We start from the raw sequence: 14234 nt of genomic DNA, 5'->3' as shown, positions 1-14234 counted from the left end.
CCACCACCCATAGCCAAAGAAGGGAAAATATTAGTTTAGTGTGTAGATTTTGTCAGATCATAGAGGTGGGAATAATAGTGGGAATTGATTTCTGTGAGTATTTTGCAACTGCTCTGGTGCACACAGCAGATTTTTTTTTTTAAAGATTTTTTATTTATTTGACAGAGATCACAAGTAGGCAGAGAGGCAGGCAGAGAGAGAGAGAAGGAAGCAGGCTCCCCACAGAGCAGAGAGCCCGATGTGGGGCTCAATCCCAGGATCCTGAGATCAGAGGACCCTGAGAGGCTTAACCCACTGAGCCCCTAATGAGTCATCTTTTAAAATAAAAAGCAGGGCACCTGGGTGGCTCAGTGGGTTAAAGCCTCTGCCTTCGGCTCAGGTCATGGTCTCAGGGTCCTGGGATGGAGCCCCACATCGGGCTCTCTGCTCAGCAGGGAGCCTGCTTCCTCCTCTCTCTTTCTCTGCCTGCCTCTCTACCTACTTGTGATCTGTCTGTCAAATAAATAAATAAAATCTTAAGAAAAAAAAAAAAATAAAAAGCAGTGGGCGCCTGGGTGCCTCAGTTGTTAAGTGTCAGTCTTCAGCTTAGGTCATGAGCCCAGGGTCCTGGGATCGAGCCCCGCATCGAGTTAGTTCTCTGCTCAGCAGAGAGCCTGCTTCCCCCAGGCCTCTGTCTGCCTACTCGTGATCTCTCTTTCGCTGTCAAATAAATAAATATTTAATAAACAAACAAACAATCATAAAATAAAGTAAAATAAAAAGCAGAGGGGTACCTGGGTGGCTTAGTTGGTTAGGTGTCCATCTCTTGATTTTGGCTCAGCTCAGGATCTTAGGGTGGTGAGACTGAGCTCTGTATTGGGCCCTGCGCAGAAAATGGAGTCTGCTTAAGATTCTGTCCCTCGGGGGTGCCTGGGTGGCTCAGTCAGTTAAAAGTCTGCCTTCTGTTCAGGTTGTCATCTCAAGGTCCTGGGATCAAGTCCTCACATCGGGCTCTCAACTTGGCGGGGAGCCTGCTTCTCCCTGTCCCTCTGCTGCTCCCCTGCTTGTACTCTCTCTGTCTTTCAAATAAATAAATAAAATCTTTAAAAAAAAATTCTGTCTGCTCTCACACAAGCATGGGCGGTTTCTCTCTTAGAAAAGAAATGAAAAAAGAAAATTAAAATAAAAAGCAGAAAAATCAGGAAAAGCTTTCATAGCTGGTTTGAGAAGGGAGAACAGCAAGGAACAGTGGGGGGTTTTGATGACTTTTTCTTTTTTCCTTATTTTCCTGTCTGATTCATGGTGTCCTGGCCCCGTCAGCCATCGAGGCAGTTAACGGCCGGGTAGTCTTCCTTAAAGGAAGCTGTGGAGGAAGCTGTTTCGGAGAGTCAGCCATCTTTTCGGATAGACCAGTGTCAGGATCCTGATAGCAGGGAGAGGGCACGTGGGGAGCAAGCTAAAGGTAATGGAGCTAAATCATAAAGGATTTTGGTTCTGATGCGCTCTTGGTACTTGCAGGTGGGACTCTGCAAGGTTTCATCTCTGACGTATTACAGAAGAGAGCACCGGTTTTAGCTCTCAGCTTGCTTCTGGCCATTGGGTCCCTCGTTGGATATAGCCGTGAGTATTCCCTTGCAATTATTTTTCTGATCTCTCAGGACTAAGGCATTTGCCATGAGTCAGCTATCAACCCTGGGGAGATGCTTGAGACCAGCTACAAAGGCTGATAGGAGACCTTTGTATTGTCCTGTAAATGCCTGGTGAAAGTATCATCACGTAGTTTTATTTGTGCTGGGGAGGAAACTGGCATCTCTTTGGCTTTGTTGGTTTGTTTAAAAGCTTGTTTGGGAGTGTATATGCTTTGTTTGAGGGTAGGCTCCAGAGGGCCAGCATTAGAGCCAATAAAACAATAAAAGGGAAAGGGTTTCAAAAGAGGAAAGATGGTAATTAGTAGGTTTGGTATATGTCCCTGAAGATGCTGCCGAGATGGGAGTAGAGTTTTTCTGTAGCTTTTAGAAGTCTCATTAGCTCGAGCGCCAGCAAGAGGCAGACATGACAAATAAAAGTTGGAGTAGGCGGTGAAAGAGTTGTGTCCCTTTGTTGTCTCTGGGAGTGATCTGTGAGGTCACTGAGATCCAGATCTTTCTGTGCTGTTCAGTGGGGGCCTGTGTAATCTGCTTTTAAAGTCAGCATGCTGTTTCTGCGTCTTTTCTCGTAGGTTCTCCAAACGATAAGTCCATTAATGCACTTCTGATGGCAGTTACAGGTACGTGGTGTGGCTCTGTTGCACTATACTGTTCCTGCTCCTCTGTAAATAAAAAGGAAGAAAGGGAAACCGTGTGCTCCCTCAGTTTGAGTAATACTGAAACCTTCATTATAAAGGAAAGCTTCCTACTTCAGATTCAGATTGTTTCTCTGCTGTTATGTGACCTCCTCAGTCCTGTTGCTACAGAAGCAGTCCCCTTCGACAGAGATTTTCTGAAATGTTTGATTTGCTGCTGCAGCTTCCCGTAGTACTTGCGGAGGTAGTTTAGGAAGACGCCACATTGGAAACCAATTCCCCAGCTTTCCAAAAGTTTTTCCTCCTGTGCTGGAATTGGTCAGTATTTCTCCATGTGAGCACCAGATGAAACAGTTGAGTGTAATTAGGGACCATGGTATATAAAGAGGATTTTTAAACTTTAGCTCCTACTCAGGATATTGAGGGCGGCTCATGGTACGTGAGGCGCAGGGAACTCATTCCTACCTTGTGGACCGAGTCACGTGGGCCGACTCCCGCCCAGTCCTTGGATAGCCTCGCGGAGAACAGTGGCTGCTAGAACCGTCTGCACTGCTTACAGAGCCTTTTCTCTTTTCTTTCTTTTTTTTTTTTTTCCAGTATGTGTGGTTGAATTTGGGTAGTCAGATACTCAGTTGATAACAACTCTAGCATAGTAGAAGCTGGCAAGCGAGTGTAATTAGTTATTACTGAATGCAGCCTTGACAGGATTAGAAAGGCTGTATAGTTACTGTATTACCTGCATCTTTGGTTTTTATAAAAGATACCAGAGTATCATATAATTCAAGTAGGGCTTTCAGGAAAGTGGATGCTAACTAGTTTGAAGATGACATGATCTGGAAACGTTTTCATTTGTACTTTTTTCCTCTTCCCTCTTTTGCTGTTTCTGTCCAATGTACTGATTAAACTGTTGGGATAAGAGTTGCCTCGTCCAGTGGATTTCTAGCAGTGCGATGAATAGTGTTTTAATGAGAACCTGTTTTGTTTATGACCTCAGGATTTTTTATTGGCGGACCTTCTAACATGATTAGCTCTGCTATTTCTGCGGACCTGGGTCGCCAGGAGCTGATCCAAGGGAGCAGTGAGGCTTTGGCGACCGTCACAGGAATTGTCGACGGAACTGGAAGCATTGGAGCTGCCGTGGGCCAGGTGAGGGGACAAGAGAGGGCTTGAAATTGAGGGGTGAGTAGTCTCTCGTCGGTGGAGGAATTTACACCTGCCCGCTGGGCCACAGCAGGTGGCACTCTTGTACCGCATAGTATGCTTTTCTGTCCACCTTAGGTTCCTAATCTTCTCTGGGATCAGCTGACGGGACGTAATGTGGAAGGTCCCTTTTCATTTTTCAGTTTCTTCCTGTCTGGAAATAAGATGACACCTCATAAGACAGAGCCTCAGTCCCAGTTTGCTGCTCCCTTCTTTCCAGCCTGAACTTGGCCCGCCGAGGGGCCATGAGACAAGTATCTCGATATCCCCCATGTGGCATGCACACCCTACCTCCTCTCCCGTACCAGACACACATGTTCTTCCCGTGGATCCCACTAGAAATTTCCATGGACTCGGCAGCTGCTCTCAGTCACTTTCTCTGCTTCCAGGGACTGTGCCTCAAATGGAGGTTCATAATGTCTTGTGTCAGAATCATCTGGGTTATTTAAAGAACGGAACACTAAGCTTACTACGGGCTTGCTGAATTAGAACCTGGAGATCTGTTTCAGCAGGCTTCCTGGTGATTCGCATGCACGCTAGACTTGAATTGATTGTCTAGGCTAAGACTGGCCTACAGTAAGTAGTCAGAACTACCTGAAGGCTTAAATTCAGCCTTGTCTTCCTCAGGACAGTCGTGACTCATGCCTCTCCTAGGGTATACCTTTCCAGGACATTGAGGGCTGATTTTGCAAAAATAAGCATCAGAGAATCATCTGCATTAGATAAAATAGATGAAACTTTGAAAGTTAATGAGATGTTTAATGGTCAAAGAAAATACAGGCAAGACTTCAGGGGTTGCCCAGTGGTCAAAGACATAGGAAGTCAGCAGTGCCATTAGGCAAGGGGAGATGTTAGTCAGTGAGATCAGAGGTGTAAAGGGGCCAGAGAAGGAGAATGGGAGGAAAAAGTCTCTTAGTTTTGACACTCAGGTCATTACTGGCCTTGAATATTGCTGTTTTGCTTGATCTGTGGGGATAGAGCAGCAACGTCTGATTGCTGGTGGTTAATGAGAGAGCCAATATTGAGAAAAATAAGCCATCTTAATGCTCATCACTACCCAGCCATATGTTATGTATTTCTTTGTTACTATGCTCCATGGTAGCCGCAGTATGTGCAGGGAGGGGGCGCGGTATGTCTGGCACACAGTAGAAGTGTCCACATCTGTTGAATGACTATAGAATGAATGAGTGATAGGATTGATATGCTTAGTGTACTTGATTATGAGACTGAAGGGAAAAAAAAAAAAAAAAACCTAGCAAAAGTAGGAGAAATGTGCTTACTTTATTGTGTGTTGGAGTAGGAGCCAAAAATGATATTGGCTTCAGTTCAGAGGTCTTTATATAAAAGTAAGGGGTGATTGTACTGGATATCCTTTTCTGATATTATTGTATTTTCGGTTATCCTTTCTCCCTGATGTTTTCTTCATTAATCAGACAGGTGGGTTATATAATGAGAATTTCAAGGAGTTTGTTTTTTTTTTTTGAGATTTTTATTTCTTTGAGAGAGAGAGAACAAGAGAAGGGGGGAGGATCAGAGGGAGAAGCAGACTCCTCGCTGAGCAGCGAGTGTGATGCGGGACTCAGTCCTGGGACTTGGGGATCATGACCTGAGCTGAAGGCAGTTGCTTAACCGACTGAGCCACCCGGGTGCTCCTCTAGGAGTTTATTTGTATTAAGAATGTCTCACCTGCCAGTATTCGGATGCCTAACTATGAACTTGGGTCAGCATTAGGCTCACTTTGGTGGTTGGGAAAATAAGATCTGGAGTAAATCATTGTTAGGCTTTATTCATTCCTCCTCCATATTGATTTTTGAATAATTTCCCATTGCATGGGGCATGAGATTCCAGACTCTGTGACTTAATATTAGAAACTTGATGAGCTTTGTCCCAGCTCTCCTAATTTACCCCAAACAGCTTTTTCCCCACCTTCCCTTAACTTCACAAGAATGAGTTGGTCTCTTGGTTTCCATAGAGGTTGGTGCCTACTTCTACCAGAGGGCTTGTCACGGTAGATCACGTTTGCTGGTTTGTCGTGCCAGCTTCTGCATGTCCTTGAGAACAGGAACTGTTTCCTTCATTTTTGTGATCCCAGTGGCTTCATATGTTTTTAACACATAGGGGCTCAGTAGATTAAATCGTGGCATCTGTCCAAGAAAACATGACAAAAAATGTCCACATAAACACCTGAACACATGTGTGTTCGTAGCTGGGTTACTCCTCACATCTAAGAAGTGGGAAACCCAATGTCCGTCGACTGAGGAATGGAGAAGCGGTATGTGCGTATTCATACAACAGAGCAGTATTTGGCCGTTGAAGACGGTATCTGACCCTTAAGAGTGGAAATGGACAGATGTTACATAGATGCATCTAAAAAGTAGTGGGTTCCGTGAAAGACCCGCTACAAAAGACCGTGTACTTGAATGATTTCATTCATATGAGCTATCTGAAATGGGCCCGTCTATAGGGAAAGAAATTAGATTAGTGGTTGCCTGGGGTCAGGTGGTTCTGCAGAGTGACTGTTGATGGGCACAGCATGTTTTGGAGGGGGCTGGTGACAGACATGGCCTAAAATTAGATTATGGTAATAGTTGCACAGTTCTGTAAATATACTAAAAACCATTGAGTTGTATACTTTATTTTTATTTATTTATTTATTTATTTTTAAAGATTTTATTTATTTATTTGACAGAGAGAGATCACAAGTAGGCAGAGAGGCAGGCAGAGAGGCAGGCGGGGGGGGGGGGGGAAGCAGGCTCCCTGCTGAGCAGAAAGCCCGACATGGGGCTCGATCCCAGGACCCCGGGATCATGACCTGAGCTGAAAGCAGAGGCTTTAACCCACTGAGCCACCCAGGCGCCCCGAGTTGTATACTTTAAATGGGTGAATATGTCAATGAAGATGTTTAAAAGAAAGATAAAGTGTTAGAAAGACTTGGGAGCGCTGCTATGAGCCCTTCAGCAGGCGGCTAGACCTCTGCTTTTTTGCTTTCCATTGTGTAATCTACGCTACATTACTCACTCGTTTTGCTTTTGGTTTCTTCCGCTTATAAATTTCACTGGTAGTGTGTGATGGAAGCACATGGGTAAAACTCAACATCTGTGGTCAGTCGATTTTTTTTTTTCTTAAGATTTTATTTAGTTGCTTGATGAAGAGAGAGCACAGCAGGGGGAGCGGCAGGCAGAGAGAGAGGGAGAAGCAGGCTCCCCGCTGAGCAGAGAGCCCAACACAGGGCTCAGTCCCAGGACCCTGGATTTGTGACCTCAGCTGCAGGCAGACGGTTAACCAGCTGAGCCACCCAGGCACCCTGGTCAGTTGATTTTTGACAAGGGTGCCAAGACCATCCAATGGGGAAAGAATGGTTTCTTCACCAAATGGTGCTGGGGAAGCTGGATACACACGCGCAGGTTGAAGGTGGGGAGCCCTTGCCTTACAGCGGAGACAAAAACTGACACAAAACAGATCAGTACCTAACCTTAAGAATAAAAACTATACAACCTCTTAGAAGAAATTGTAGGGACAAATCTTCGTGACAAATATGTACAAACGGGCAATGAAGCACCTGCAAAGATTCTCAGCATCCTTAGTTTTTAGGGAAATGCGAATCCAAACCTCAGTGAGGAAAACAAAACAAAAAAAACACCTCAGTGAGATACCACTGCACACCTGTTAGGATGGCTGTCATTTTAAGAACAACGACAGAAGAGAACAAGTAGTTGTGAGGATGTGGAGGAACTGGATCTCTTCCGTTGCTGGCGGGAATGTAAAATGTGCAGCTGCTGTGCAAAATGCCTCGGTGGGTGCCTCACAAAGTTAGCCACAGAATTACTGTGTGACCCGGCAGTTCCACTCCTAGGAATTAAAGAACTGGAAACCGGACTCAGACATGTGTGTACCAGTGTTCATGGCAGCGTTATTCATAATAACCACGAGGTAGAGACAAACCGAACGTTCATCAGCTGATGACAGGACAGACGAAAGGGGGCATGTCCACAGTGTGGACTATTATCCAGCCGTAAAAAGGGACGCTCTTCCAACATGTGCCGCAGCCTTGGAGACAGTACGCTGGGATAAGCCAGACCCGGAAGGACACACACTGTGTGACTCCGCTGAACATGAAATCTCTAGAACAGGCAAATTCTCAGAGGTTACCAGGGAAGAGGGGCTGGTGGGGAGTTATTGCTTGATAGGTGCAGACTTGGTGTTTAGGGTGATGAAAAATTTGGGGAATAGTTAATGGGGATGGTGGTATAACACCGTAAACGTATGTAACGCCTCTGAATTGTACACTTAAAAATGGTTAAAATGGGCACTTTTATCATATACATTTTATCATAATAGAAAAAGAAAATGGGCCAAATGCTATTATTAGATTCTTTTCAGTGATTGGAATAAAGTAAAAGAATTTGCTGTAGAATGTTAAAGCCATATAGAAATCCTCTGAGTCTAAATAACACCATTGAAAAATGGGCAACATGCTTAAAAGACAAACTGTTTTTAAAAGCATCAATTAAAGTACCTCTCATTGGGAGAAAGAACAATTAAGCAGAAGTGGCTTGAGGATGTTCATCTTCCTTTTACTGGCAAAGTGAACAAAAATAAACCTTGTAGTCATGTCGTCTCTTCTGCTGTGTTTGTGCTGGACTCTGCCGGCTTACAAGGTGAAGGCCAGGTGTCTTTAAGTAGGAACACGCATGGGAAAGCTTTGCGAACCGGAAACCATTCTACAAATCCTAACTCCCTTCGCATTATCTGGAAGAGCTGTGTTTAATCTACCCTTTCAGCTACTTCGTTTGATTAATTTACAAAGGATTATATTGTAATTTCTTTTTCTCCCTTGTAGTATTTAGTGTCTTTGATCCAGGACAACCTGGGATGGATGTGGGTGTTCTACTTTTTCATTCTCATGGTAAGTGAGTGTGTGCCTTTTTTAACTCGTGGGTTTTTTTTTTTACAAATTTAGTTCAAAGCATTTACTCTGATCGCTTCTTAAATGAGCACAATTGTCGATTGCTGTTGGTGAGCCTTTTGTGAAGAGTAACATCTCATGAGTCTAAATGACAAATTCTTTTTTCAGGGTGGGAACAGGTCTTCTCATTTGCCCTTGACCTGAGCCTAATGAATATTGTCATTTATACTTCTAGAAAAAGTGGTGAGAGATTTACTGAAAGTATTAATCGGTGTACTCTCCTGGGGTACTCTCTATCTGCTAGATTTAGCTTGGGAATTCTGAAGGAAATTACAGGATACACCAAGCAACACGGGGCTCAAAAAAAAAAAGCATTACTATAATTAACACTGTGGTATGTAGGTTCTAAAATGAAGAGAGTCTCTTGAGAAAATATTTGTCGTACCTTAAACATTCTTGGCTGGGATTGTGTACTTTCTGGGAAATAGCCAATTCAGAACAATGCCTTATACTTTTAAAATGTTGCTCTCTGTTAAGTGAGTATGTGACCTACCCTCCTGCTTTATTGGTGAGGTAGTGCTCGAGACAGGTCTCCCTGAGAGGGTTTGGCGATCCCTTCATCCACGAGCGGATGTGTTTGTATCCCAGCCCAAAATCTAGTGCATCCTAATTGGAGACAGCCTCAAGGGGCCCACGTCCAGCCACGGTCCTCTAGCCTTGTCCAAGGAGCCCAGGGGTAGTTCAGCTCCCGAGTTCCCTGGAGCTGCCTTAAGGCTATGTACTCTGCTGTCACAGAGGATGCTTCTTCTGCCTAACTGCCTTCCGCCTTCTAAAGACTGGGCCATATGTCTCTGTGTTCTACTTCTGACATCTGTGCTAAAGAGGGACATGTCTCCTGATGAACCTGCTGTGTGATCATATAAGAAATCGTACTAGAAAAAAAACTGGATCTCTATGAGAAGCACTGTTCTTAAAGTGAGCTCCAGGGGCGCCTGGCTGGCTCAGTCTGCACAGCGTGCAACTCTTGATCCTGGGGTCAGGAGTTTGAGCCCCACACTGGGTGCAGCGGTTACTTAAATAATAAAAAATAAAAAATAAATAAAGCAAGCTCCGGTACCATTTTTTGCTCTGCCTGTGGCACATTATTTAATTTTCTGTGCCTTAGTTCTTTTCCTGGAGAGTATGTAACATAAAGTTTTAAAAAATGTATTAACCTCGATTTTCAAAATTTTTTTCTAATTCATTAGAAAAGATTGAGTTAGCTTTGTATGGAGTCGAAATTAATGCAATTGTCCACATTCATTATTACGTTCATGGTGCTCTAACAGGGTTAATTAAATTGCCACTGCATATTTAATGCTTTTTTCTCTTCACAGACAAGTTGTACAATTTTATTTATCTCGCCATTAATAGTGAGGGAAATCTGCTATCTCATGCAAAGACGACAAGCTCACGTACTGAGTGAGTGAGTGTTGCCCACAGAAGAGAAGAACAATGGGAGACACATCAGGACTGTTATTTCTTTTAATTCACCCTATTGGGAGTTGTCTTAGGAGCTCTAGCAAAACCTCAGATTGTCAAGCCTCTTTCAGCAGTGTCGGCCACTTGAGCTGCTGACCGGTGGGGAAGGCTGGGCTGTTTTTCTACACTACGTGAGTTACTGTGGGTGATTTTCATTGTTGCTTCGCAAACGTGCTGAGTGGCCTGTGAAGCTGCCAGCCTTTTTATTTGGCCTGTTGAGATTATCCTTGTAACCTGAATTACTGTCTTGGACTTGGACCCCAATTCTCCAGCCTGGAAAGTTCAGTGGCCACCAGACAGTTGCACGTGGTTTGCATCAATGATGGGCTCCATGAGTAGGGGAGGATCGCTGGATTCTGCTTTGATGATGAGTCTGCAGAGAGCAGTTCGGCTTTGAAGCCTCCAGTCCTGGTAGAGTGCACACACTGCATCAAGCACAAGCCTGCCTTGGACAGAGAACCCCTTTGTTAACAGCGGTGGGAAAATCGCACTACGTGGTGACGGGCTCAGTCACTCTGTATCTGATCTAAAGTTAGTCAGCTCCAGAAGCAGAGATACCTTTTTAAATTACTGTCATCTTGTTTTCTTCTGTCTTCATTCACAAGTCACTTTGACTCCTGGAAGTACTCAGTCTTCCTTTCAAGGACCATAAGGTACATCATATGTTGTCATGAACATTCCAAGGTGTGGCTCACAACCGAAGTCCTCAACCCCAGATGTGCTCTCTGGGAATGTTAGGATCCACTAGGACGCTAATCGGCTTTGGCCTATTTTCAGAGAATTGAGCTTTCTCACTACTGGGTTCCTTGAGTTACCTCAGCAGAAGACTAGAATTAGAGACAAAGGAAAGACCTTTTGTCCTAGTAAGCGTTAAGTATGTGACCTTGAATCACATCAATGGGTTACTAGGGCCTGGGGACTAGGTATCTATTCCTTAGAAGTTTGTAGCGTGTATGTCTTCAAGGCTGTGAATTCTATACTAATTATCAATATTTTTAGGTCATTCTGTATATGTATTTTAAATTATGGACACGAACTAGGGGGAAAATGTGCAATTTTGAGGGCTGCCTAATTGGTGTTGGGTTAGGGAATATTTTTCAACTTCTTGCTTTATACTCTAAAATGTGGTGTGTGAATTTATGAACTTGGTAATGTTATTTAATCAAGGAGATTTCCAATCAGTTAATGCCTCATTACTGACAAAAAAAAGGGAAAATACGGAACACAGGAAGGGAAAATAAACTGACTTTTATAGTAAATAACCTGTCCATCTGATTATTTAAATACATACTCTGACTTTCTCGTTCTAGGGTATGATTCATGCCGTCTAATCTCCTGCGGTTGGCCATTTACTGACCCTGTGGTACTGCCGCATAGTACAGCTAGTTTCTTCCTGATGGCCCCATCTCTGTTCTGTTCTGTGAACACCATCCCTTCTTCTTTGTGCGAGAGTGTGCTAAGTTTGGATGACTTGCCTGGTTGTAATTTAAGAATTGCCTATAGGTGAATGCTTGAATGCTATTTTTTATTATTTAACCTCCCTCTGACATTTGGCTGACAATTTCCTCTCTGCCCACATTATCCGTATGGTAGCATCTTTGTATCCTGACACCAACATTGTTTTCTTATCCTGTTTATTTTTTTATTTTTATTTTCATTTTTCACCCTGTTTACACTTAGCTGGGTGAGTGTTCCCCTGACCTCTCTGTAGCCCCCAAGCAGTATCTAAAATGAAATTTTAAATAGATAAGTGCTCCGCCCCGAATGAAAGGATATTTTGCATGATGGATATATTACCTTATTGTTCTCATTCTGGCAGGCTACATAGGAATCAGCTTTAAAGAACTCCTAACTTCACTTTTGTATTAATTTCTTGGCCCTTGAAGAAAAGGCCAAAGGGGAAGCTAATTTGGAGATGACGGCTTCTCTGGCAGCTACATCTCGGATGCTCACTAGGTTGAAGAAAGTCACTCTGGCCTGCCCTTTCTGGTCATGCTGTGTTTTCTTCTCTCCTTCTGTGTAGTTTCAAAGGAAGAAAGTCCTCTCCCCGCTCCTGCGTATTCTGTTCCTTCCTGCTTCCTAGAAGACCTAAGTCCCGTAGTCAACGTTCACGCAAGAAAGCATCATGAAGTCGTTGGAGAATGCACGGTGCTCTCGTGTGCTTCCTTCCTGCCCTCTTTAAAACCTCCAGAACCTTCCCTGCCTGCCCCATAAGTAACTGATAAGGCCTTTTCTTAGCCCTACTAGTTCTGCTGACTCCTATCCTATTTTTCTTTGCACAGCCAAATCCTTAGTTCATGGATGGCCTCTGCTGCCTTTCCGGGTGGCCTACTAACTTCCTCCTCAGTGAGGTCACGAACTGTGTATCCGCTTGCCCGGGACAGCCCTCATTTTGATTCCTGTTGTTGTGACATAGTTATCAGTAACACCTCCCTTCTCTACACGCGTCCGGCTTTGGATACCATATCCTTACCCTCTGATTTCTTTTTTCCTTACCCTACAGAAACCACGCATCTGAAGACCACTGAATTTGGAAATCTTTTTCTTTCATTTCTTATCTTTCTTATTCCCTTGTATTGGACACTGGTAACCTCTCCATCCTCCTTAGGACTTTCCCCTCCTGGCTTCTTTCTCTTGACCTCCTATCCCCTATACTGGGTTCTCTCCTTTGTTCACCCTCTGGTAGTTTTCTTTTCTTTTCTTTTTTTTTTTTAAAGGATTTTATTTATTTATCTGAGAGCGAATGAGCGCACAAGCAGGGGGAGCGGCAGGCAAGAGGGGAAGCAGGCTCCCTGCCAGGCAAGGAGCCCAATGTGGGACATGGTCCCAGGACCCCGAGATCATGACCCAGTTGGAAGGCAAACACCCAACCAACGGAAGCATCCAGGTGTCCCTGGTAGTTTCTTTTCTACAGTAAGTGTTAGCACCTTTCTCTGATGAGCAGTTCTTCTCATCTACCGGTAGCTCTGGTAAATACTAGAGAGTAAGAAACCACCGAAGAGAGGTCTGGCGTCCGTTCATTAAATACTATCTGTGGTGTATAGTGAAGAGAAAGTTTCAAGGGAAATGGACTCAAGTCCTATAACCTCAACCCCTTTGCCCCATCCCTACACAGACCAGTCTGCCAGTTGCCCACATGAATGGTTTCCAAGGTTTCTGAGTCATAGGCCCTCTTGAGAATCTGAAAGATATTTACCCTCTTCCTAGATCAAAACACACATAGAAGTGAACATTCAAATGTGTTACAGGGTGTTCATGGGCCAAAACTTAAAGCCTATCCTTGGACCACAAAGTTAGAAACCCTGGTACAGAGAACCAAGTGCCACCTGGCGTGAGGTTTTCCATAGTCTGGTTTCGAGCTGACTGGGTTCTTTACTGATCGCCATGCTACATGAACCGTCTACAAAATCAGTTGGGTTGGCTTCTCACGTGCTACAAATGGCAGTTGTGTTTTCCTATCTTCTTATCTTTTTTAAGTAAGCACCTGTATTTAAATTTTTTTAAAGTTTTTTTGAAACTAATTAAAATACAGGTAACATTTGCCACTTTAACCATTTACACCATATAGTTCAGTAGTGTTAGGAGTATTCCCATTGTCATGTATACCTTGTCGTCTGTAATACCCCTTTTTAACTCTCAGCCTTGTGAATCTCAACTTTCCTCCAAGGCTTGGCCAGCACCGGTGAGTCCAAGAAACCTTTCCCAACCAGCCTGACTAGCACTCACTGCCTCTCCTTCCTTGGCTACGAATAGCAATATGACTTGCTTGGTGCTTAGCTCTTTCTTTCTTAGCTATTTTTCACAGCGAACTCCCCAAGGAGATTGTTGCTCTTTTTCTCCAATTTCCTGCCTGGTTGGTGCTGAGTAAATGTTGATCATGTTGGAAAAGGTGGAAGGAAAATGAAAGAGTGGAGGGTAGGCAAAGCGGTGTGCGGGGCCCTGATCCTGCCAGTGGCCCTTCCTATTGCTTTATATGCAGTACCACCTCCTGCAGTGGCGGCCGGGTTAGGAGGCTCGCTGGCCTAGGGCGCAGTACCCTCTCCTCAGGCTCTTTGGGAGACCCATTAGCTCTCCCAGAGGCTAAGCAATGGTGAACAGTGAGCTTTTCTTCTCTTTTTTTTTCCCCTCTCTTCAAGATTTTATTTATTTGACAGAGAGATCACAAGTAGGCAGGCAGGCAGAGAGAGAGAGGGAAGCAGGCTCCCTGCCGAGCAGAGAGCCCAATGCGGGACTCTATCCCAGGACCCTGCGATCATGACTTGAGCTGAGGGCAGAGGCTTAACCCACTGAGCCACCCAGGTGCCCCCCCACCTTTTTTTTTTTTTTTTTTAAGATTTTATTTATTTG

The 14234-nt window shown here is 44.2% G+C and overlaps 1 protein-coding gene across 2 annotated transcripts in view; it reads left to right on the top strand.

Moving 5' to 3' along the window:
• The window catches only part of SLC37A3 (solute carrier family 37 member 3), a 51116-nt gene extending 39970 nt beyond the window's left edge, over positions 1-11146 (top strand). For both annotated transcript variants that reach the window (XM_047695222.1, XM_047695221.1), the window contains exons 11-15: positions 1498-1599; positions 2198-2245; positions 3255-3406; positions 8301-8366; positions 9743-11146. In XM_047695222.1, coding sequence (XP_047551178.1) covers positions 1498-1599; positions 2198-2245; positions 3255-3406; positions 8301-8366; positions 9743-9835 — 461 coding nt within the window. In that variant the 3' untranslated portion in view covers positions 9836-11146. The remainder of the gene's footprint in view (positions 1-1497; positions 1600-2197; positions 2246-3254; positions 3407-8300; positions 8367-9742) is intronic.
• Positions 11147-14234: the final 3088 nt, after the last annotated feature.

The sequence above is a fragment of the Lutra lutra genome, chromosome 11, assembly GCF_902655055.1.
Source record: "Lutra lutra chromosome 11, mLutLut1.2, whole genome shotgun sequence".
NCBI classification, from domain to species: Eukaryota; Metazoa; Chordata; class Mammalia; order Carnivora; family Mustelidae; genus Lutra; species Lutra lutra.
The sequence above is the reverse complement of the archived record's forward strand: the minus strand, read 5'-3'. Positions and strand labels throughout refer to the sequence as shown.